At 48.8% G+C, this 25,800-nt stretch overlaps 1 protein-coding gene across 1 annotated transcript in view; it reads right to left on the bottom strand.

The window, feature by feature from the left end:
* Positions 1-8,287: 8,287 nt before the first annotated feature.
* Bcl11b (BCL11 transcription factor B) overlaps positions 8,288-25,800 on the bottom strand; it is an 89,969-nt gene continuing 72,456 nt past the window's right edge. Inside the window, exon 3 of the mRNA XM_050154833.1 lies at positions 8,288-14,877. Coding sequence (XP_050010790.1) covers positions 12,866-14,877 — 2,012 coding nt within the window. The 3' untranslated portion in view covers positions 8,288-12,865. The remainder of the gene's footprint in view (positions 14,878-25,800) is intronic.

Here is a 25,800-nt window from a genome sequence, read left to right on the forward strand (position 1 = left end):
GTTTGTTAGCCTTTAACTATAAAGCCTTCCTAAATCAGAACAGGATCTGGACCTCCTTCCCTGTCATCTCCAGGCTTCTCCTGGGTCCATGGCTGGCTATTTATCCTTCTGCTTCTGTCCTGCACTCCCACACTGCCTCAGTCTGCTTCTCTACTTCTGGCCAGGGCCAAAAACAACCTGGGGAGAAAAGAGTTTACAGCTTCCAGTCCATCATGAAGGGGAGCCAGGGCGGGAATCTGGAGGCAGGAAGTAAAGCAGAAGCTATGGAGAAATGCTGCTGACTAGCTTGATTCTCATGGCTTGCTCAGCTGTATCCTAGGGTTTTTATTGCTGTGAAGAGACACCATGACCACAGCAACTCTTACAAATGAAACCATTTAATACGGTGTCGTACAGTTTCAGAGGTTTGCCAGGTGGTAGTGGCACATACCTTTAACCACAGGACTGAGGAGGCAGAGGCAGGCAGATCTCTGTGAGTTCGAGGCTAATCTGGTCTACAGAGCAAGTTCCAGTAAAGTCATGGCTACATAGAGTGACCCTGTCTCAATAATGAAAGAAAAAAGGAAGGAAGGAAGGAAGGAAGGAAGGAAGGAAGGAAGGAAAGAAAGAAAGAAAGAAAGAAAGAAAGAAAGAAAGAAAGAAAGAAAGAAAGAAAGAAAGAAAACAGTTACAGAGGTTACATCATGGTGGGACATGATGGCATGCAGGCAGACAAGGTGCTAGAGAAGGGACCAAGATTCTACATCTTGTGGGCAACAGGAAGTCAACTGAGACCCTGGGTGGTATCTTGAGCATATATGAGACCTTAAAGCCCCCCTCCACAGTGTCATACCTCCTCCAACAAGGTCATACCTACTCCATCAAAGCCTCACCTCCTAATAGTGCCACCCCCTTTGGGAATCATTTTCTTTCAAACCACCATATTCTACTCCCTGGCCCCCAAAGGCTTATAGCCATATCCTAATACAAAAATGAATTCAACATAACTTCAAAAGTCCTGTAGTCTATAACTGTCTCAAACTTATTTTAAAGTCTAAAGTTCAAAGTTTCTTCTGAGATTCAAGAATTCTCTTAACTGTAATCATCTGAAAAAAATCAAAATTAAAAAAAACTATTACATACTTTCAACATATATGGCACAGGGTATACATTACCATTCCAAAACATAGGGAATGAGTATGGTGAGGAAATATTGGACCAAAGCAAGACTGAAAACCACTAGGCAAACTCCAAACTCTGCATCTCCATGAAGGATGTCCAAACACTCCTCAGATCTCCCACTCCTTTCAGCTTTGTGGACTGCAGCACACTTCTTTCTCTTGGGCTGGTTCCACCTCCTGTTAGCATCTTTCCTCAACAAGTATCCCATGGCTCTGGCATCTCCAACATCTTGGGATCTCTAAGGTGATCCAGATTTCAATGTCATTTCAGCTTCATGAGATAACCTCTCTTGGCCTCCATTCAGGAACATCCCTGACACATGCCTAACCTCTGTGTTTTTTTCTTAATCACAGAGGCAAATTCCATAACCCCTTTCTTCTATCCTTTATTGTAAAGCCAGACCACATGTCTGAAGCCATCAAATTCTGCTATTTGCTGAGGCTGGAACACAGCTCCCTTGTTCTATTGCATCTTCACCAGCTTTCTGTTTTCCATGATTTCCTTCACCCCCTAAGCTTGGCTGTCCTGTAACTTGCTCTATAAGCCAAGATGGACTCAAACTCAGAGATCTGCCTTCCTCTGTGTGCTGGGATTAAAGGTGTGCCCCACCACACCTGGCTCCAAGTTTTCCCTAATTCCTTTTCATAACTTAGAAATTAAGCCCTGTAGGATCTTGTCCCGAGGTCACCACTCCCTTGGGTCCTTTTCTTAGTCTGCTTATCCCTTGAACATAGGACTAACATCCATTCTTCTTCCTGATGTTCCTTTTCTCCTCAGCTTGCTCCTTTTCATTATAAATCTTTATATGCATGAATATTAGTAACCATATGACAGAGTCTATACTAGGATTCTTTGAGATTTCCTCTTCCAAAGGAATTAATCCAAACCTATTCAGGTTAGTCTCAGGCAGGCTCTTTGAACAAGGGCAAAAAGCAGCCACTATCTTCACCAAAATATCACAAAAATAATTTCTAGGAAATATACTAAAATTATTCTTCTCTGAAACTCATGATTCAGAAACTCACAGTTCAGATCATGATCAACATCATTGTCTTCCATGCTCCTACTAGTATGTCCTATTAAGCAGCACTTAAAACTTTCCTAACACCAAGTATCAAAGTCCAAGTTCTTTGCAACAAAAGCACATGGTTAGTCCTAACACAGCAATACCCAAGTCCCTGATACCAACTTCTCTCTTAGTTAGGGTTTATATTGCTGTGAAAAAAAATTACAACCATGGCAACTCTTATAAAAGAAAATATTTAATGGGGTAGCTTACAGTTTCAGAGGTTTGGTTCATTGTCATCATGGCAAGACACGATGATGTGCAGGCAGACATAGTGCTGGAGCTGAGAGTCCTACATTGTGATTAGCAGGAAATAGGAAGTAGTCTGAAACACTATATATGGCTTGAGCATATATGAGACCTCAAAGCCCACCTCCACAGTGACATACTTCCTCCAACAAGGTCATACGTACTCTGGAAAACCACACCTCCCAATAGTGCCACACCCTTTTGGAGGCCATTTTCTTTCAAATCACCACAGCCTGCTTTCTTATAGAACCCTGTGGATTGGAGAGATGGCTCAGTGGTTAAGAACACCAATTACTCTTCCAGAAGACCTGTGTTCAATTCCCAACAACCACTTGGAAGATCACAACTGTTTGTAATTCCAGTTTCAGGGGATCCAACACCCATAGCAAAGCACCAATGCATGACAGATAGATAGATAGATAGATAGATAGATAGATAGATAGATAGATAGATAGATACATACATAGATACATAGATACATAGATACATAGATACATAGATACATAGATACATAGATAGATGATAGGTAGATAGTAGATAGATAGTAGATAGGTAGATAGATGGTAGATAGATAGATAGATGATAGATAGATAGATAGATAGATAGATAGATAGATAGATAGATAGATAGACTTGTCTACAAGCCAATAAGATGGAAGAATTTTCTCACTTGAGGATTCCCTTCCCAGGTAGCCCTAGTTGAGTCAAGTTAACAACAAAACAAAAACAAATCAAAAAAAAAAAAAAAAAGACATGACCCAGAACTCCTACCCAATCCAGTGGCAGATCCTAGAAGTTAGTCACCTATACCCAACGAGATCTTAAACTATAAATTTATCATCTCACCTCTTTTGATGTGAGTCCAAGACACCATCCTGTCCTCGCCCTCCTGAACAGCTTCAGTGAATAAATGCATGGCTAGATCTTTGGCTGGACTGCAGCTGCTTCAGATAGTTTTCTAGAAGAGAAGTTGTTGCAGGGAGTAATGAGAAAGATGAGATGGTTCCTACTGTGGCAGGTACAGGAGGGGAAAGGCATTTGCATACTGTCCACTGATGTGGGGGAAACTTACTTACGTGTCTCCTTACCCCAACCATCTGTGCCCAATCTACATTTACACATTAAACTAGGAATCTGCAATCATAGCACCCATTCTCTAGCCTTTTATGTTTGTAAGATTTGTTTTATCTTTACTTGTGTGCATTTTTGTGTATCTGTGTATGGGCATGTGCACATGTGAGTGCAGTGCCTGCAGAGGCCAGAAGAGGGTGTTGGAAGCCAAAGAGCTGGCACTGGAGTCAACTGTCAATCCCTCAACATGAGTTCTGGGAACTGAACTCAGTCTTCTGCAACTACAGTGTGTGCTCTTAACCACTGAGCCCTCTCCCAGTCCCCTTTTCTAGCCTTTAAAAAGTCAACATTATCCCATACACAGTTCCCATGGTATTACCAAAGTCTCTAGTCCCCTCCTTTCAGGTAGATGGAAATATTTCTTAATGGGAAAGCTCTTCTTCATTCATTTACTCTTTTGTTGCCAAGCAGGAAAGGTGCTGTTAAAACTGCCAGCATGCACGTCATGAATAATGAGTATTCTCTCCTCATGCATAGTGAAGGGATGCTTCTGTTCCTTTTTTCCCTTTGGCTGCTGGGAAGCTTACCTTCTGTTTATGGTTTAGGTATATCGTTCTATTTTTGTGAATATATACATTTATTTTATTTTCTAGTCTCTCAGGTCCTGGTGTTCTGTTGCTTATTTATGTCTTGTATATCTCTTACTGGCCTACTCAGACCCTTGTGAATCAAGGACAAGCACCAATTATTAGTAAAGTATTGAACACAATGCTGTGACCATCCAGGTACCTAGCTTTTACCTCTATCTGGGAATCACTAATAATTACACCTAGCGTAGTTTTCAAGAGTGCCATTACCAGATCAAAATAAACCATAGTAAAGGGGGACAGATTTTCATTTAGGCTCTTGATCCACACTAGCCCAGAGCCTTCCAGGGAGACATATGGTCGGAACATAATACAGAAGATAAAACCAAACCCTCAACCACACTCCTAACACAGGCAAAGGCCAGGGGCGTGCTCATTGTGAAGGTATTGGTGGGGCACGAGACTTCCTGACTATCTCTTGGCTTCCTCTGTTCACTTGGAACCCAGCCATTGGGCATCCTCCTCCATGCTGTGTAGGACATGGAGCAAACACATCCACACTGCATAGGACATGGAGCAGGCACTTGGCGGAATCTTGCTGATAGAGAACAGGCAGGTGAATGGTGCTGTCCCTACCCCGGTCTAATTTTTTGGATGAGATGCTAGCCAAGCCTTTGGAGACTGAAGTCTCTAGTGAACCAAAAAGTCTTCCTTGGACTGGTGCAGGAGCTACACAACATCACTTGGGATTTGAACAGATAAATATCCCTCTATTTGTTCTAACCAGGGCTCCTAGGATCACAACTGTACTGTGGCCTAAACCAGACATCTCCTATTTTACTGCTTCTTAATTATAAGAGGTTACAAAAATACGATTACCTTTTTATTGTGGTCTGAAAAATAAACCATAGTAAAGGGGGGCATGAGCATGGGGAACACTTGCTCCAGCTTCCCATGAGCCCTTTCAGTCAACATGGCCTTCCCAGCTAAGATGCAGTCAACTCCACAGCAGGCTTCATTGCCTGGCCTGGAAGTGTGGGCCACCAGGTGGGGACTCAAGAGCGTGAAAGGAATAGATGAACAGGTAGGTGGACAGGTAGTCGGATGAGTGGATGTATGGAGAACCTGCTCTGCCCGCTGAATAATTCCTGAAAGGCTAGGATTTCATTTACCGCTAACTTCCCTTAGTATCTGACACAGCACGGGTCTTTGATATTTATAAAGTAAACAAACTTGTATGAGATGTTTGAATGAGTGAATCCAGGGAGGTGGGTAGATAGATGGATGGGTGGTTCAGTTGGTGAGTGGGTAGTGGGTGAATGTTTGGATGGATGGTTATGTGGATGAATGCATGCATATGGACTGGACAAGAGGTGCTTTGGGGCTTTGGAAGAGGTTCCTATTCCTATGTTCACTAGGAATCAACTAAATGACTTCCAAGGATTCCATTCAACTCTAGGATTCTGCTTCCCTATGAACTTGGCTATGTTCTTGCAGACGCACCTGCTCTCCCTCACTTGTCTTCCTGGGGAACCTTCAATCATCTTTGGAGGAGCAGCCTGATTTCCCCAGCTCCCCTGCCCCCTGGTTCATCTGCTTCTCCCTCTTTGTCACCACTTCATCTGTCGCCCACACTACCTAGTCCTAAAACCCTCCTTATCCTGCTTCTCTTCTTGAGAGCAAAAGACAAGCCAGCCGGAGGCCTCCTTGTGTTCCCACTTTTGACATCCAGCTCAGTCCTAGCTTTGGGAATTAAATTGGTTTCCAGGTTCAGCCTGCTTTGACGTCTTTTAAGCATCCTCGATGGTTTGCAATCAGAATCCGATGAAGCCGTTTTGAAGAATATTCAGGGCAGGCAATTAGTGGCTCAGGCTTCACCTGCACAGAGTCAGCGTTTTCATCCTCCCCGACTTGAAAGTTACATGAGATTCATTATGTATTTCCATCACATTAACATAAAAAGTCCCATTCATCTAGTTTTATCTCCAAAGCAGACAAGGAAATTTTCTCATTTTAATTGCTGGACCTTGCAGCTCAGAATGGGGTGACTAGAGGTGCCCAGAAACTTCACAGATGCCCAAACCACAACAGGATGGTTGGAAATTGCAGAGACCCCCATGATTTATACCATGGAGGAAGCCTTCAAATCACAACCAGCGAGTAGGGTGTTCTGTTCTCGAGGCTTTCTCTCACTCCCAGTGTTTGGAGCCCAGGAAGCCCACATCACCCTTGGGGGCTTTCTGTCTGAAAGCAAAAATGAGATTCTTTGTTGTCTTTACTATACAGATAAAGAAACAGAGACCCTGTAAAGGGAAGGGATTGACCTGAGATCATAAAACCAGTTATCAAGGAAACTGGTAGGAAATGGATCAAACTCTCCCATTGCCCTACTCTGTCCTCAGTTTGTCCGTGTAAGCCAAGCTACTCGTGAGCATTAGTTAACTTACTCATCGGAGGAATTTCTGTGACTCAGCCTGATCATTTGTTTCCATGGCTCAAAGAAGAGGGTGTCTCTCCAAAAAGAGCTCACTCCGTGAGTTATTGGAAGACGCTGGAGCATTTCAGTTTGGCTATTCACAGAGGTCTCTGGGCAGGAAACACCAAGGCTCAGAAACCTGTTTCTAAGCCAACTGGGGGAAAGGCTGTGGAAAAGGAAAACTTCCAATCTGGAAATTCTTGTCCCTTAAGCTCTAGACCCAGTTCCCCAAACCTAGTCATACTCCATGCCACGTCCAAGGCAACAGTTCAAACTGTTCTTCTTGTCCAGCCGGGGGACAGGTTCTTGGGAGGATGCTGACTTGCGTGGGGTGAAGACAGGATGAAGAGAAGCACAGCACCCCTGTTCTCCTGACATCTCTGAAGGTGAACCCCCCAGCGCACCTTGGCGACAAGGCCCATCTATTTCCCTTCATTGCTCCCTCCCAGTGAACTCTCAGCTCATGACAGCCTGAGGGCTTGCAGGGCGATTTCAGGTGAAAGTCCCTTGTCCCTTGGAGATCAGGAAACTTGAGAACAGGTCAAGAACCCAGGGGACCCTTCTTTCTTCCCATGAAGCTCAGGTGCGTTATGGTCCTTGCTTGTGGAGAAACCCCTGTGTTCACCCATGTAGACGTACCTAGAACTCTACCTTCCTCCTGCAGCTGCTCTGGGCTCAACCTGGGAGAGCCAAGTTAAGGGGTCGTTCGCTGCGCAAGGCTTGACTTTGGTGAACCCCAAAGAGAGTTTCTTTCACTGTACTAACAACTAGCCTAAGAGAAGGGAAGGGAGACGTTCTGTGAGACAGTCAGAGAGGCTGTCTGGCCCAGAACCCTCATTCTGCACTTGGAAAGCCAAAAGTACCTGCACAGAACGGCTGGCAGGAGTCGTGTACTCTGGTGTCCAGCTCCTGAGCGCACCTGCCTGCCTGCCTGCCTGTCTGCCCTCCTTCTCTCCTTCCTCCCCTCTTCCCTCCCCCTTTCTCTTTATTTCTCTCTCACACATGATCTTGCTATGCACCCTATGCTAGTCTGGAGTTCATTATTGGAAGCCAGGCTGGCCTCGAACTTGAGACCCTGCTGTTGCTTCCAGAATGTTGAGCTTCAAGACCCCACCATAATTAAAATTTTCCAGTCAAAACAAATACAAGTCATTTCATGTGGTTCGACCTGGAATTGAACTGAGCTCAAGAGTCTGCAGGTGACTGGAAGTTCTCTGAAGAAACTGCATCTACTAACCCCACCACAGGGTCCTTGGCCATGACTGAATAGAGCTCGTGGCACGGATAGTCCATCAAGATCAAAATTATCTTTGGCCGTCTTAAACTATGCTTCATAGCCGCTTCCGTTTTCTGTTTTGGTTTGTTCCTTGTTTTGTTTTAGATAAGGTCTCACTATGTGCACACATAGTGTATAGCCAGGGCTTACTTAGAACCTGGTTTCCAAACCTCACCGCTTCGCAAACTCCTCCTGGCCACGGGCTTAAGGTGTGGGTCAGGAGGGAAACAGAGAAAGACCTTCAACCCCCCCACCTTTAGAAATCAGCTGACCATTACCCACCTTTAAAAGACACAGAAAAGGACAAGTTTGGAGATCAAGTTAAATGTCCCAATTTATTTTCATAACTTGAAACCAGAACAAACTTGGTTTTGAACAAGCGTACAAATGAAATGGCAGACACATGCTGAACTCAACATTGTGACATTAAGGGGAAAAAAAGAGGTCCAAAATCTTGTACAGAGAAGAAAAGGAACAATCAGTATTTTCCTAAGCCGTACTGAAATGACCTCCTGTCATCTCAACGTTTTATCCATAATTAAAAAAAACAAGTGCCTGTTTTTAAAACAGAGCACAAATACCAAGCAATAATAAATAGCTCCAAACTTGTTGTAAGAGACAAACCCTCTAGGCAAACAACAAAAGCTCATACGATAAGTAATAGAAAAGGTAATAAAAATATTTCGCCTCGCCAGTACAAAAGCAAACAGCTGAAATCAATGTGCCTTTGCTATGCAGGGCTGATACAGAGAGCACCAAAATCACGGATTCACCTGCGTTCAACAAAACCTCGGACGGAAGGGTCAGGTGGAAGGCTGTTCACCTCGGGGTTCACATTTTGCTTAAAGTAAGCCAGTCTTCTCTCCCCTCCCCCTCCCAGGATGACCCTCCAGTGGCAAGTGGCAGGTTCGATTTGGGGGCAACTTTGGGTAAAGTCGTGGCAGTGTAGAATCCGACCTGAGGTCGGTTGGCTCACCCATGCTACAGCCCTTTGACTGGGTCACCTGCTCCGGGGAGGTGGGTGGGTTGGTTTTTCTCTTTGATAAGAGAAGCAAAATTCTCTTCTCTCTGCACTGGGCAGAGACAGACAATCCTTGTGCTTTAGGATGGCTTAGTCCTGGCATTCTGGTGAGCTGGTGAGCGCTGGCTAGCTTTTATGAGCACAGGAGAACCACACAGAGGCTTCCAGGCAGCTAACAGGGCAGCGCAGGGGCAGGGAGGCGGGAGGACTGGACCTTGGGGCAAGCATACAGGACACTGAGACCTAGGCGTGGCATTCCACTTGGCCCCCATCCTTGAGCTTCGCAAAGGCAAGTCAAATGGGAAACAGTGAGACAGACTTTGCATTCGAAGGACCTGCCTGGAAAGATGCACGGCCATGCTTTCATAACCTGAAATGATGGTTTCTTATGTTTCCTGAAATTAAAAAAAAATGGCTTCCTGATATAAATATTTTTGAGAAGTGTATTATTCCCTCATCCAATAAACAACTGCTACTTGGCTTTAGAAAAAGGGGGAGATTGGTGGGGAGGGGACAAAGAGGGGGAGGAAATTTAAGAATGAAATGAACAGATTGGAGGATTGGCGGAGACTGGAGGAGGGTGGAGAGGGAGCACAGAAGGGGAGAATGATGGAAAGGCACAGAATTCCTTCATCCCAGGCCCTCACCATTCTGAAACCGATGGAACTGCAGAGGAAAGCAGCAAAGCCGAGAAGGAAAGCGAGCGAGCGAGCGGACACTCTCCGTGGAACAGAAGGACCTGTGTTCGAGACCCTCCTCGGTCCCTCCTGCACCAGTCTCAGTGGCAGAGGCTCCCCTGAGCCCAGCTGCTCCTTCCAGAAGCTTTGCTTCACCCAGGTCTGCTCAAGGGCAAAGGCAGCTGTGGATTCTCTCTCTGCTCTTGAGGGTGGTCAGGGGGTGGAGGGGGCAGCCACAGTAGCCACAGCAGCGTAGGGAGGTGACCTGGCTCTCTCACCCCTACCCCTGCCACCCTTCCATCTGCTTGTGGCCGCACCAAGGAGGCCTGAAGCAAAGTTCGAGCATTCAGATCCCGAAGCCAATTTGGACAGAATATATACAACTAAAATGACTTGTGAACCAAAGATTTGACTCTTTCCTTTTGTGTCTTTTTTTTTTTCTTGGAGGTTGTCAAACAACCCCCCCTTTTTTTTCTCCTGTACAAGAGGACTTAACAAGACAAATGTGGGTGAGATTTTTTTGTTTGTTTGTTTTGTTTTGCAATATTTTATCCTGCCAAATTAAAAAAATATATTATGGCAGCCTGTTTGTTTTTGGTTTTTTTTCTTTTTATTTCCAAATTCACTAACAAAAAGGTACATTAAATCCCTTTAAAAGGACAAGCTTACAGTTAAAAAATTACAAGCTCCGGTAAAAATACAGCGAGCGCCTACATCATATGAACCGACCGATATATCCATTCCAGAGGGGGGGAGAGAAAAATAAGCACAGGTCAGAAATGGGATTTGTTTTCTGCAAAGCAGTAACAATAGTAAGCACTTTTTTTCTACATACTTTTTCTACACGGTGTAGCAATCCCCTTTTAATCCCCAAATACAAGTTTCTATACATTTGTTTTTCGAAATAAAAATTCAACACCCAAGGCAGAAAAAAATGTCCTAAAACTCCGACTTTACAGTTACCGTGACGACAGATTTCATAGACCCACCATTTAAAACTTACTGCAACGGTTTCAAGGAAAAGAAAAAGGACTTTTTTTTTTTCTCATTTTGTAAAATGCCCAGGCATTCTCGATTATTACAAATACTGGTCCACTTTGACAGTAATCAAGAAATTTCAATATATATAATGTATACTAAAACCCCGTCACCAAAAGAAAACAATATACACGTCGCCATGGTGGCTTTTTCTGTATAACCTATTAAGCAAACTTTGAAAATAAAATAAAAAAAGATCGCTCCAACACACATACACACGATTTCTTTTACCCTTGTATGTATCCAATACTGTAAACGTGTTTTTAAGACAGAGTGCACTAAATTTAAATTTAGGAAAAAAAATTAGCCATTGTTCCTGAATTGTTGTTTGTTTTTTCATTCAACGATATCGGCTTGTGTCACTTGAGTTTTAATTCAGCAGTAAATCACCTCCACTCCACATCTAAGCAGCGTTGTCCCAAAAACAAAAGGGGCTGAAAACAATTCGGCAAATGGATGCCCAGGGCTGTGCTGGGGTTATTTCTTCATTTGATTGGGTCTTATGGCATTTTCACGTCCTCTATCTTCAACCGGGAATTTTTTTTAAATTCAAAGTAAATGTGGCTTTGTTTCTAGAGAATGTACTTTTCTTGTTTGCTTTTTAAAGTCTTTTCATCTCAAAAAAAAAAAAGAGTTTTGCATTTGTCTCAAGAGACTCAAATAGGAAGATCAGTTTTCAAGGCACGCGCATCAAATTGAATGGCAGTAGAGAAACTGTCCAATAAATTATTTAATTTTGTTCTTTATAGTGCCAGTATTGTGAATGCCACGCTTAGCAATACTGACACTCAATCTCAGCTGTCCCTTACAGTTTAACCCACCTCTGGGCCAAAGACAAGAATATGCTGCAATTTCTTGTTTAGAAGCCATTTAATTTAAATGCAAACAAAAGCTTTAAAGTGCGGGTCAACAGAATTCAAACATCAAATCTGAACAAGTCCAATGTATAGGATGTCCCAACTAATTGGAGGAAGGAAAAAAAAAAACAAAAATCCACAATGGGAGCAGCGTGGGGCACCTTGGATGGTACTCCTCCCAGCTCCTCCAGCAAGAAACCAACAGGCAAGATTCCCCTGCCCAACAGTGCTGCCAGCACTAGCCGAGCGACCCTGGCGGTAACTCCCTAGGTCATCACCAGGGCCAGTTGTCTGCTTGGGACACGGCCAATTACCAACACTGTAGCAGTGGACATCTGGGATTTAGCTGTAGGCCGGGGAGTGAGAGAGTGAGAAGTCTAAAAGAACATTGTTAAGTCGCTTCCTGCCACCGCAGGCCACCACTGTCTACCCAGTAGGTACCCTCAGCCCATTTTATACAGCCAAATCTACAGCAAAGGGCAGAGGTACACTAAGTTCCCCAGAAAAGGACAGTATCTCCTGGTAACACACAATTGCAGGAGGCTGAGGCTGTTCCTAGAGCCACCGGGGAAAGTTTCTCGGGGTCCCGAGTGCGGGAGAAGCTCGCTTGCCACACGCCCCTCCCTCCAAGTTTTCCTTCCTAACATGAAAGTTGAATTGCACACAGAGAAGATCTCTGCGACTCAGGAGGACATCAGTGCTAAATCTCCAATCGGATGCTAAAACAAAGTGCTACAATGTTAAAGATTGTAATCCGCTGTACATCCACCTCCCAGAAAAAAAAAAGTTTTTGAAAGTCACGCCCTCCCCGGAAAAAAAAAAACCCACATGCCACTTTTCTTTTTAATTTCAGGACAAAAGTAAATGATGAAAAGGCAAACAACTTTAAAAGTCATTTAAGTGTTGGCTTCTTGACAAGAAATTACACATGCTTAGCTTAAATTTCAAAAAAGCAGCACCCCCCCACACACAAAAAAATTATAATTTAAAAGATAGCTTCCCTCTACGTCACTTGCGAGTCATTGCTCAAACTACTACTGGGTTATTAAAAAATGAAGGGATGGATACCCAACAAAATCTTTTAAAGGAATTTAAACAGAAATAATAATAATAATAAGTACCTGCACATACATGCCAAAAAATTACAAAACCCAATAAATACAGAAAATATTGCACAGTTAAAAGGCTCCACAAATTTTTTTTTTTTAATTTTTACTGCCTTAATCAACCCTCAGGTTTCCATAGGACTTCGCAGACACAGGTTAGGTTGGACTGCCGCCTCCCTGGGCCCCGGGGACACAGAGGCCAGTCCGGTCACGGGTCCCATTGGCGATGATTGGCAATGGTCACGCTGTACAGACGCACGCGGGCCCCCCTGCACACGCGCTTAGCTCCTCTCGGCCTGCTCGATTTTGACATCATTAGTCAGCAAGTGTTCACCGTGCCACTTTTTCATGTGTTTCTCCAGGGTGCTGTAGACGCTGAAGGGCATCTGGCAGATGTCGCAGCGGTACACCTCCTTGCCGATCTGCCCATGCGTCTTCATGTGGCGCGTGAGCTTGCTGCTCTGCGCACACGCGTAGTTGCACAGCTCGCACTTGTAAGGCCGCTCTCCGGTGTGGCTCCTCCGGTGCACCGTCAGGTTGCTACAGTTCTTGAAGACCTTGCCGCAGTACTCGCACGTGTCGCTGCGGCGGCCCTCCTTGGAGCTCGGCCGCCCAGGACCCGGGCCACCCAGGTGAGGCGTGCTGCCCCCGCTCGCTGTGCCGCTGCGCCCCGATAGCCCACCATCCAGCAGGTCCCCCGGCGGCGTGGAGAAGCGCAGGCTACCGTTCTCGGACGAGTGCTCGGACGAAGTGGCGAAAGGTGACTGGCGCGCGTCCGTGAAGCCCAGGAACGGGTCCTTCATGAAATGGCGTGAAGCAGCGTAGCCCACGAGCCACTGCGAGTACACGTTCTCGGATGGGATGAGCGCGGCGGGCGGTAGCTCCAGGTCCTTCTCCACCTTGATGCGCTTGGCCGCGTGCAGCGCAGGGCCACCAAGCCCAGGGCTGGGCAATGGTGCAGGCTTGCGTGGGAAGAGAGCAGGAAAGGGCTCTGCGCCTGGTGCAAAGGCCCCACCACGCCCGTTCACCGCACCAGGTGCACCTGCGTCCCCGCAGCCACCAGCACCCGTATCACCCGCATCACCTGCACGCTTCAGGAAGGCGCCACGCTTCTCCCCATACTGTGGCAGAGCGCCCAGCCCCGCGTCCTCCATCACCTTGCCCAGTGCCAGCGCTTTCTCATCCGCCAGCGCTGCGGCTGCGGCACCTGCACCGGGCACGCCGGGCACGCCGCCCCCGTTTTCACGGCCACGACCCAGCTCCGAGTCCATGCTGAAGCTAGACTCAGGCCGGCTCTCATTCTCCAGCAGCAGTTCCTCTTCTTCCTCCTCCTCGTCCTCGTCGTCCTCAGGCTCGGGGCCCAGTGATGGGTCGCTCTCGTGGTGACGGAAGTCGCCATCGGCCGCTTTGAGGTCGCCAGGCAGCTCGCTGGTGCCTGGCTCTGGAGAGCTGGCAGCCGACAGTCCATCATCAGAGCGGCCGGCCAGCGAACCCGCCTTGTGCATGTGCGTCTTCATGTGGCGCTTGAGCTTGCTCGCCTGCGAGCACGCGTGGTCGCACAGCTGGCACTTGTAGGGCTTCTCGCCCGTGTGGCTGCGCCGGTGCACGATGAGATTGCTCTGAAATTTGAAGGTCTTGCCGCAGAACTCACAAGACTTGCTCTTGGCGGGAGGCTGTGGCGGCGGCGTGCCCGCGGGCATGGGTGGCAGCGGTGGCGTGCTGAGAAACGGGGACTTGGGGCTGGGCTGGAAAGGGTTCAGCAGCCGGTGCATAGGGTTGCCACGGCCTGGGGACACAGGTGGCGGCGTGGAGCTGTTGCCAGCCAGTTCTCGCAGCCGCCGCGAGAAGTCCATGGCGGGAGAGTCTATGGCCATGGGGTTCAGGCGCATGACTCGGTCGAAGGCACTGGGGTGCTGGGCCACGAGCCCCATCTCCTCTGCACTGAGGCGATGTGGGTCCAGGTGATGGCGCGGCGGTGGGCTGAAGAGCGGCGGCGTACCTGGCAGGCGGCCCTCGCCAAAGCCGGGGTGGTCCCGCAGAATGGGGCCCGTCATGCGCAGCAGGTTGAAGGGGTTGCTGTCCCCAAGAAAATTCATGAGTGGGGACTGCGCTACGGCCTCCGGTCCGAGCGGAGGCGGGATGGTGAGCCTGGGCGTGAGCGAGCTGCTGGCCGGCCCGGGCTCCAGGTAGATGCGGAAGCCGTGCGTGTTCTGCGCATGCTGCAGCAGAAACCAGGCGCTGTTGAAGGGCTGCTTGCATGTTGTGCAAATGTAGCTGGAAGGCTCATCTTTACCTGGGGAAACACAAAGGAGAAAAGCAGAGCGTGAGCAGCTTCCGGGAAGCTGGGGTACCCACAGGGTGGACAGGCCTCACTGCGTCCACCCACACCGCTGAAGACAAGATCTATGGGCAGACCCAGGGAAGCCTTGGAGTCATTCGTGCAGCAGAGGGGTAGACAGGCCTCACTATGACCACCCAGACAGCAGGAAACAATGGGATCTATGAGAAGGCCCCGGGACTCCAGGGGATCACTTCTGCAGCCTAGGAGTGGACAGGCTTCACTGCGTCTACCCAGATAGCAAGGGACAACGGGATCTATGAGCAGGCCCCAGGTCACCAGGAAGTAAGTAGCTTGCATTCAATAGGCCTGGCTTTGCTCCCCTTAAAAGTGTTTATATTTTCATCATTTTGGGGACCAGAGGGGAGGGAATGACAATGGTTACATTATGTAAAAGCCAGCCAAGGTAATAAAGCTCACCCCTTCGCCATCTAGACCAGGATTTTCGACTCTGTCACTGTTGACATGTAGACCCCACCCTCATAATTCATTGCTGGGTGAAAAGGAGGTAGAAGGCCTCACAGAGTAAATGCCGATATCCCCACCCTCCACTGATGGGCACAGGAAAGTATACACGTCATCAAAAGTCTCCCGTGGGATAAAAACTCCACCTTATCCTCCCCTTGGGGACTACTGACTCCATTGCTTTGCAAACTTAATTTTATTTTTTTAACAGAAATTTCTATGAAGCTAGCTCTGTGGTAGAATCTACGGATGAGGCCTTACATTCAATTCCCAGCGCTGCTAGAGACAGACATCCAGATACCGCTATGATACCTCGCCTACATTTGAGATTTTAGCCACAGGAAATTTCTGTGTCATGGGCCAGTATCTGTGCAGGAAATACTGTCCAATAGAAACCCAGATATGTGAAGCAAGACTAACGCAGTTCAGAAGTCTGCTGTTCTGTGAAAGCCACCCTTACCTATGGCCACACACACACACACACACACACACACACACACACACACAGTGTGGAAATCAGCTCCACAGTCCCTGAGGAGGGCAGAAGGTGGGGGATGGGGCTCTGGCCTAAAAGAGTGGTTTGAAGTCTTCCGCCAGAAGACAAAGGAATGAGAGGAGGTGGCCAAATGTGACAGCAGTCAGGACAGACAGCCACACGTGTTGATTTGTTATAACCAGCTCGGGTGACACCAGTAACAAATGCTAGTGGACACTAGTGGCCCCGAGCCAAAATACCATGCACATGTCAGTTCCCGGGGCAGTCATAAGATGGAGGCTGGACCTTTCGTCTGCAGTGGTTGACCTCGATGCGAGGCCGCATTCTGCCTGCCAGAACCTTCCTAATGCTTTAGATGAGTAAGACAGGCGTGGACAGGCCTGTCTGCCTTCATCGGATGCAGCAGCTCAGAGGGGGTAAGAATAGGCCTCTCATTCCAGACCTGGCACAAAGCATGGCAACCTCAGCCTCGAAAAGCCCCTCTCCTCTGTTTAAACTTGCCTATATCAAAAAGACACCAAGTCAAGAGTTTCAAACTCCCGAGCAAAGCCAAACATGAACAGTTACCACGCCCTGCAGCAGACAGCGCCGCGGGCATGGACCTGACAAGCCCCCATCTTTGCTTACCCCAGCCTACCCAGGGACTTCTATAACCCTGGGTAGGTAACACTTCCACGAGCTAATTACACCTCCTAGTTGGCTGTATCCCTTACTGGGTTCTACGTTCTGAAGTCTATCTCGGCCTCGGTTTCCAAAGTGTGCCTAAGTCAGGCCTCCAGGGTCCACAGGAAAGTACTATGCCGTCGTGGGGCAGGAATGAGATTCCCTCGACCGTGGCATCGGCAGGCCCAGAGCAAGCAGCACTGGAATCAGAGACATGCTTTTGCAAGGCAGGGATTATCCCACAATCCCCTGATAGTATATCTGTGGGTTTGGCGTGGTAGGAAGTAAAGCAGAGAGAAGGAGGGGAATAAAAGAACCCTGAAGTCCAGCGTCATTCTGCTGGATATGTGTATTCCTGTGTGCAGAGAAGTATGCGTGTGCATATACATGCTTGTGAAGGCTAGAGGACAGCTTCGGGTGTCGTTCCTCACCAAGTACCATCTTAGCTTTTTTGAGACAGGGTCTCTCCGGGGGGCCTGGGGCTCACAGACTAGGCTAGGCCGGCTGGCCAGCGTGCCCCAGAGATCCTCCTCTGCCCACCTCCCCAGCACTGAGAATACGAGTGAATGACTCCACCCCTTGCTTTGTATGTGTATCTAGGGACTGGACTTCGGTCCTCATACCTGCGTGGCACGCCTTTGCAGAAACCCACCTCTCCAGGCCTCACCCCAGTTTTGCAAACTGCCGCAGGAGCACTGGGGATACAGCGCGATGGTAGAGTGTTGGCCTAGCAGACATGAGCTCCAACGGACAATCCCCAGCCCCAGCCCCTCCGGCCAAACAAAGTAGCAGGAAAACAAAAAACCAATCAGGGAAAGCAGAGGCTTTTGCCCTCTCCAGGTGTCCCAGCCTGTCTAGATGGGTCTGTAATCCACACAGGACCCCGAAAAGAGAGTCTTCCATCTTAACCGAGTGTCACAAGGCCTGGGCAGCCAAGATGCTCAGGATCAGGGCCTTCCTTCAACTAACAGAGGAGCAGTGCCTCCCAAAGTCCTGACCCCCTCCCCCCATGCTCAGCTTATGCCCTGCCTCAGACAGCTCACACGGAGCTGGCCAGAAGACAGGTTAGACTCCTTCTCACACCGTGTGTGTATGTGTGTGTGTGTTTCATAAGAAGGTAAATACAATCCCCTTTCAGACACTTTGGAGCTACTAACACAAATGAAATACCACGTCCTAGGAGGTCACAGTTGTTTCTGTAGCCTTCTCTGGGCCCCAGCCACTCTAGGTAATGGATTTATGGCACATGGCTGCTGAGGTCTGGGGTGTTCTTAAGCTGGGCCCCATTGCTTCTCAGCGTCTCCATTTCCTCAAGTAGCTGTGAAGCACTTCCTGCCTCTTTATCTGGTGGCCACACATTTTCTAGATTGTTCTAAGGATATCAGCCAAGCAGTAGGCTAGCCAACAAATACAGAAGCCCAAAGCCAACTAGGTAGCCAAAATAACTGATCACATGCCCGCATGTTCCAAAACTCAGACACTTCTTGAAGGTATGCAGGGGTGGGTGCCACCTCTATAGCTAACTGTGAGGAGAAAGAGTGCTGCTTCTTGCTTGTCAAGTCAGATCTTGGGGCCATTTGTCACCCCAGGGTGAGAGTTATCTTTATCGGAACCCCTAAATGTCACTCCATAGAACTCCAAGATTCGCTGTAGGCAGCAGCCTCTCCAGTACCCGAAGAAGGAAAAAGTCTCCCAGCATTTGAAGGCCCTCCCTAGACAACTCTCTTTCCAGCAACCCCCTTCTTTTTTTAAAATAAAAATGTTCATTTCCATATGATGACCTCATGACTCTCTCTAGCCTAGAAACAGCCCTGAGCACAAGGCTGCTCACTCTAAGAACGGAACCGTGTCAGAGAGGCTTTGACGAGCCACTTGGAACATCTCTCTCTTCGAGAACTGAGTACGTTCCAGACGCAGCGCACGCACGGACAGCTGGCTTTTAGACGTGACAGGAGAGCCTTAGACAGCAGGCTGCTCTGACTCAGGGCTGGCCTCGGCTCATTCCGAACGTTCCCTCACTGTCCCCTCCTCTCAAACTCACAGCCACCTGCCCACAGGTGTTCTGGATGTTGTGCAGTAGGAGGTGGCTGCTTTGCTAAAGAACTGGACGGGGTCCCCTGGCCTCACACAGCTGCTGTGGCTGCTGCTAAAGATCCCAAGCGCTGGGTCCAGATTACTTCAGAAGCACCGGTCCTGGCCTACAGACCTAGAAATGCCAGCTGCATTTGCCTCACTAAACCACACAGAGCAATCCAGAACCCGGGGCCCCGCCGTGTCTGTCCTTGCTTCCTCTCTCCTTATTTTCATAGATCTGGAAAGCACACATGACGCCTTCTTTGTTCTTGCAGCTAGCAAGAGGCTTGTCTTACCGTTTTCAAATGCAGACTCTTACCCCAGATCTGTGTTGACCAGAGGCCCCCACACTCGGGAGCATCACTGAACGTGTGTGCTTTGCTCCCTAACGGGTCTACCAAACAAATGACGTCACTTCTCTGAGTCTTGATTCCCAGGTACTAAAACAGAAAAAGTATACCTGTCTCCCGGGGCGGGGTGGCGGGAGGCGGTGAGGTCCTTCCTGCCTCTGTAAACTGTGCATTGCTGTATAGATGTACAGTAGACATTATACATTTTGGGTTTCGTCATCCATCCTTGTATGTGGTTATGGGTGTTTCGGGGACGCCTTTTGGTTTAACTGTTGGTAATAAGGCCTGGATGAACTGCAATGCAGCTTGACTTGAAAATAGCAACTCCAGAGAGAAGTCTACAGATGTCGGGGGGTACTTCTGTCCACGCAGGAGAACTGGCCCCGGGCCTCCTGAACCCCTCAGTAGGCCACAGCACCACACAGCAGTTTGGCATTTCCACTGCCTCGGCTTGTGCCATTCCACCTCCGAGGGAAGCTAGGCAAGGATCATAAGCATGCTAGATCATGAGGACATGCAGTTTAAAGAATCGAAGTCACAGGCAGGAAGTGGCAGGGCCACACCCTCACCATCTTCCCAAGCCCTGTACAGGACCCTAGTGGCCTCCGTGTACGACCTGCCCAACCACAGGGTCTGTCACCCCTTCCGTCCGTGTAGAGGTCAGTTTCACAATAACAGTGCTGTCTCAGGGAGGGGCACTGATTGTCCTTGGACGGCCACCGTTAGGCCTACGTTCACCCTAAGCTGGACGAGTGGAGCCATTTTTCAGAGTCAGAGAGCCTACTGGGGGCCTTGTGAAGGGACCACATGACACTGAAATGGCTGAACGTGGGACATGAAGTTTTACCCCTGGATGCCTCTCAATGATCATCCTCACCCAGTACCCAAGCAGAAGGCCAGTTTAGCCTCATCACCTACCAACCACAACCGTTAAGAGTGTTGTCTCCACAGCTTCACAATGGCAGTAAGTACAACCATTATTCAGGTGACATAGAGGCCCCATGTTTATTTAAAAACTGCCTCCCAGCTGGGTGGTGTTAGCGCATACCTTTAATCCCAGCATTCAGGAGGCAAGAGGCAGGAATATCTCTGTGAGTTCAAGGCCATCCTGCTCTACAGAGTGAGTTCCAGGACTGGCTCCATAGCTACCGAGAAACCCCCGTCTAGAGGTGTACTCTAGATGCCAAGTCGCTCAATCAGCCCTCAGTCCTGGGAGGTGGAAAGTGGAGTGGAGGAATGACAGAGGGAGCCACGGACAGTAGGAAATGTCTAATGTGAGCCAGGGATGAGCTAAGAACACCAGGGGCCTCACGCAACACTCTCCCAGCTCAGAAAGCACAACCTGCCAGCAATGCTGTTTCACAGATGACGAAACCGAGGACTGGAAGAGATAAAGGGATCTGCCTGATGTCCCACAGCAGGCAAGTGGCAGGGAGATACTGTCCTGATAAAAGCTGCTCAGAATAAAAGATAAAAGAGAGAAGTGTCCAGAGCTAGGGTACCTAGAGTGGGGATAGGGCACCTATGTCTTCCATCCCAGCTTACAGATACGAAAAGTCAAGATATGTTGCTTTGGGCTACAATTATGGTAAATGCATTCAGCTGATTGGCTCAGGAGAACGGAGCAGATCCACAAGTGACCCACAAGCAGGGTGTGACGGCATGGTAGCTGTGAGAGCAGCTGTGGGTGCGGTTTTGTATGATCGCTGACACTTTGTGATGGCCTCAGTCAAACAGACAGATCCGTCTGTTAGAATCCTCTTTGGCCTGTGCTTCAGACAGCCTTGAGCAAACACAGGGAGCGTGGGCCTCTGCTGCTGTCTGTGGGTCCCTGCACACAAGAGTTTGAGCAGTGGGAACCGGACGGGGCAGGGCTGAAAACAGTCAAGCATAGACCTTTCACTCAATGACCTGAGGCCCTGTGCGTGCTTGGTACTCCTCTGGCAGCTAGATACAGGCAGCTCTCAGTCCAGGGGAGCTGGAGGTTACCTTGTAACTATTTCCTGAAAAGTACAAGTGATGGAAGTGGGGAGATGGCTCAGTCAGGAAAGTGCTTGCCTCTAAAAAATATCCAGGCTCAACGAGGCATGTTAGGAATACCAGTGTGGGGAAGCAGAGTCCGGAGGCTCCAGGGCGTCCATTCACCAGTTAGCCTACCCAGGTCGGCAGTTTCTAGGTTTGTCAAGAAAGTTTGAGAAGTAGATAATAGTTGAGGTTGTCCTCTGGCCTCTAACACATACGCACCCATACACATGAGCGTGCACTTATGTGCACGCGCGCGCACACACACACACACACACACACACACACACACACAAACAGGGTTGAATGAGTGGTGTTGGGGGAAGTTTCAGGGTACTAACAGAAGATCCACAGGCTTGGCTACATTGGGGGGCGCTACAGAATCTGCATTGCACTGGCTTCTGTCCTACACTACCATAATAACTGCACACTGTGACCAGGTACAGAAGAAAACAATGTCAACGCAGGCACGTGACTGGCTTTGGACTATCTATGTAGACTCCATCTTGTGTCTGGATTCTGAGTTGAGTTCTGGGACTGCAACCCCCATAGTGGTGACCATCGTAGGTGTGATTTAGCGTCTGCACCCTGTGGCCCTGCAGTTCGCTGCAGCCTGGGACATTTCCTTAGTCTGTGCAAACAGAGCTCTTTCAGATTTGTGTGCAATCAAGTTGATGGACATCAATCGGGGAGGTTCGGGGTTCTCATTAGGAAAGGGGAAGCCTTGTTGGGGTTGTTTACTGTAGTCAACCGCCAGGACAGGGTCCTCTACCCTGTACTTCCTGGGTACAGTACACAGCAGGCGACTCAGGAGACACCAAAAAGGTCCAGCCTACACCAGCCACCATATTCTGTGTGTTTTCCCAAGGTATGTGCCACAGAAAGTGTCACCACCAGGTTTCACGGAGTACCTATCTTCTGTTCCCAACTGTGATTCCTCACAGTCAGGCTGGTCATCATGTTGGATCAACAACATGACCTCAGCCTTGCTATCTCGGAATCACACAAAGAAGAAGAGTTTTGACCCAAACTCCTTAGGAAAAAGAAATCAAATCTCGTCACAGGTCAATGGGCCCTACAGTCTCACAGCTTGTTAACTGGAAAGCCGGAATTCACGCTCACATCTGTCTGACCTGGGTTCGCTCCGGGTCTTTATTCAGTGCCAACTCTACTGTTGCCGGTCCTGAAGGGGGCCTGGACCACTCAATGTACTCATTTCACCCATGCCAGGGAACACCAGACAGCTGGGCAGGCAGGGAAGCCAAGTAGTGAGGGTTCGAGTGCAGAAAGGGGCCAAGAAGAAAGAGATGTGCCATTGAGAGAATCTTGCTCTCTCCCCCTGCATGGAACCGGTGCGGCAGAGATGACCATGTGGCTTCATCTACCAGGTGTTAACACACCCTGGGAGAAAAAGCTCTGTACTTACCACTCCAACCACAGTGGCAAACCAATCGCCACACAGCCGACTCAACAGCCAAGTCTTACTGGAAATGTGACTCTCGCTCCCCTCCCTTCCAGGAGGCCACAGGCTGGGGTATGGGCATAGGAGCCAGTGAAGCCTCAGACCCAGAAGACTGTCAGGCTAAGCTGAAGCTGTGACACTGAGGGAGGACACAGAGAGATTCGGGGTGGGGCTGGGGTGATCACCAAGCCAGACCCGAGAGGACCAGAGGTGCTGAGGTGAGGGAGATGGGCCTGCAAGGTAGACTTTGTGAGGACAGGCAGCCGTGATGGAGGACACAGCTCTGCCTGCTGGAGAATGAGAGGGAAGTGGGAGATACCACAGCCACCCCACAGAATCCAGAAGTTTTAACATTCCAGAGCCATGGACGCAGGGCTGGCCCCACCTACCCACTCAGCCTCCCAAAACCACTAAATACCAAATGTGAAGAATCCATCTGTTCCCAGGAGTTCCATATCCAAGGTGGCACTATGTCTGGAAACCCAGAAACTGTACCTATGTTCCCAGCACCCTTTAACCTTGTGTTGGCCTTTCCCTCTTGCTCTCTCTGCACTCCACAGAAGTATAAAGGTGAGCCAGGATCCCCGAGCATCCGGACATGGGCTGCTTCCATGGAGACACAGTCCAGCAAGACCTTGGTGCTTATGGGGATTTCCAGCAGGCGTTCAAGCCACTGGTCCCTAATAAAGAGTGAGTCCTGCAGCTTGGGAGCCCTGGGGAGGACCCTCTGAGGACACCCTAACGTTGATTTTAGACCAGAGGGGAAGGACAGGCTGACAGAGGCAAATAGGAACATGGAGACGGTAGCTTTGATACAAAGAGAGGAAACACGGGAGGTGAAATTCGAGCAAGGTTTGGAGCCCATCTGAGGAGAGACTGAAAATGCATGGAAGCAAAGAAAAAAGAAACTTAGCCAGATATAGAGTAAACTCCAACTTCTAAAAATCCCAGTGAAAACAGTCAAGTAAAAAAAATAATAATAATTTTTTTTCAAGCCCATATGCAAGGCCTTCACAAGTCAAGAACTGTCTTCTTGTCTAGCAAAACCTCACGATAGCAAAAAAATGCTGGTGAAGACCTTGGACAGTTTCCGACTGGATGCCCCTCTACCTTCCCGACTGTGAAGGCAACAACAGAAACACAACGTGGAGCCAATCTCCAAAGACCTCTACTGTGGGAGGGGGCTCTCTATCCGCCTCTCAAACAGGTCGATTATCCCAGAAAACCTTTCATTTGACAGCTGAGGACCGGAACCCACACCTTCAGGACCAGCGTGGTCTAAGCTAGGCAGAGCAGAACGTCAGCTGCAGGCACCATGCAGCCCTATGTCCCAAAACAGTCTATACCTCAACCGTTCAATTTTGTGGTCAGACCAGGTGCGCAATGTCAGGCCCGGGGAAACAGCCACCCAGCTCCAAAACAAAGAGAGATCTCTGATGAAGAGGCACATCCGACCGAGGAGGGCGAAAACACTGGTGTTTGTCACAGACATGAAGACTGCGGAAGACAGGAGGCACAAGGCACGGGACGCAGATCCCTTGAAATCTGCACGTTGTAGGCATCTCTGAACCTCCAGTGAGACTGTCTCTCAGTGTGTGTGCTCTTGTGTGGGCAAGTGCACATGTGTCGGGAGAAGGTGGCCGAAGTGTGTGTGTGGAGGCCACCTAGGATGCTACTCCTCCAGAGCCATCCATCTTGCATCTGCTCGGTTTTGTTTTGCGATGGGGCCTCTCACTGGCCTGCAGTTTATTCAACAGGCTGGGCTAGCTGGTTAGAGAGTTCCAGGCCTGTTTTGGCCTCCCCAGCCCTGAGACCACAGGTTCATGGCACCATGTTTAACTCGACTTTCTAAAACATAGGTTCTAGGGATCAAAGGCAGGTCCTCAGGCTTGCAAGCAAGAGTCTCACCAACTGTGCTACCCTCAGCCCCCCCCCCGTGAGATCCGAGGTGCTGATGGGCAAATTCATCTCAGCACTGTGCCATCCCGTGCCACCCCCACCCAGGGAGGGTCTTTCAAAAGCTCTGGAGCAGGAGTTGCATAGAGAATGTGCCAGAAACTGGTAAACCATACTTATCACTTTAATGGCCAAAAGGCAATGAATTCAGGAAACAAACAGAAAAGGCAGGGAGCAACTGCAGGTGTGTGGGGGCACCCACGTGTGCACCCCGTACTCCCTCGCGGCGGCTAGACCTCGCCCAGTGGATCGCCTTCTCTCCTAGGTGACATAGGAGCTCATGTGTCATGGCTTCCTTCCCAGGAAACTCTCCATCCTTCCTCCCTTTCCTTACATCCACAAAAATTTCCACTTTCCACCCCAAGAAGTATGACCAGGGCAGTAAATCTCGTTTTAATGGAGTGTACGTTTAGCTCTGAGGAGATAATTGACGTTATGGAGAGCCTCAACGCCGAGTTATATAGGTTAGCTAATGCAGAGGGGACTCATTACCGACACACTACAAACAAGTCGTAATATATGTATATTGTTCTGAGTGGTGTTATAGCGAAAGTGTTCCGGTCCGCGGGGATTGATAAAGCACAAGAAAACAGCAGATCCGCACTTGTAAATTTGTCTCATTTGTCTCTGAAGTTAAAGGTTATTCCCTTGTTCTGAATTTGTAATAAAAACATGCTAGCCCAGGGTTTGTGGAGAATGTTTGAATATTTAAATTGTGTATAATGATAGGCAATTATAGGGTAAAAACTGGACCTTATGAATGGGGGGAGTGCCATGTACATCAGAGTGCTTACCCCGATGACTCTTTTATCTTTCATGCATTTCGTAAGCGCCACCACCCCCACTCCCACCCCACCCCCGCTCCTCTCCCAAGGGTTGAGGTACACACCACATTCCACAGTCACTAAGCAGGGACCAGCTAGAGTCGGCTTAGCCTGGGTAGGTGCCCCCCTTTCTCCATTTTGTTTCCTTCGGTATGCAGCATGTCTCTCTAACCCCAGATGGAAGCTGAGGCAAAAGGCTCTTCCTCAGAGCTGGTGTCAGGGCTGCTGTGTGGCTGAGGAGAAGGCAGCCTGGGTGCAAGAAGGGGCCCAACACAGGACATGTATGAATTCCCTCTGGCCCCCTTCCTCCATGCTCCCATTCCCCCCCCCCCCAGGAGAGGTTAGCAGAGAACCCCAGCTGTGCCCACAGCCCGGGGCGGGGACAGCGGTGGTGTTGTGGCTCTTCGCTGCGGGCCCAGGTGCCCACCTGGTCCCAGCCGCCAGTCTACCCAGGTTAACCAAGTACACTGTAAGAGTAACTCCAGCCAGCTTGTCACCAAGCACAAAAGTCATCAGCCAGTGACTGCTCTTTTCTGCACCACAATTAAGACGAATCAATACGACGTG

This window comes from Alexandromys fortis, unplaced genomic scaffold (assembly GCF_014885135.2).
Source record: "Alexandromys fortis isolate MF-2015 unplaced genomic scaffold, M_Fortis_MF-2015_v1.1 scaffold_91, whole genome shotgun sequence".
Taxonomy (NCBI): Eukaryota; Metazoa; Chordata; class Mammalia; order Rodentia; family Cricetidae; genus Alexandromys; species Alexandromys fortis.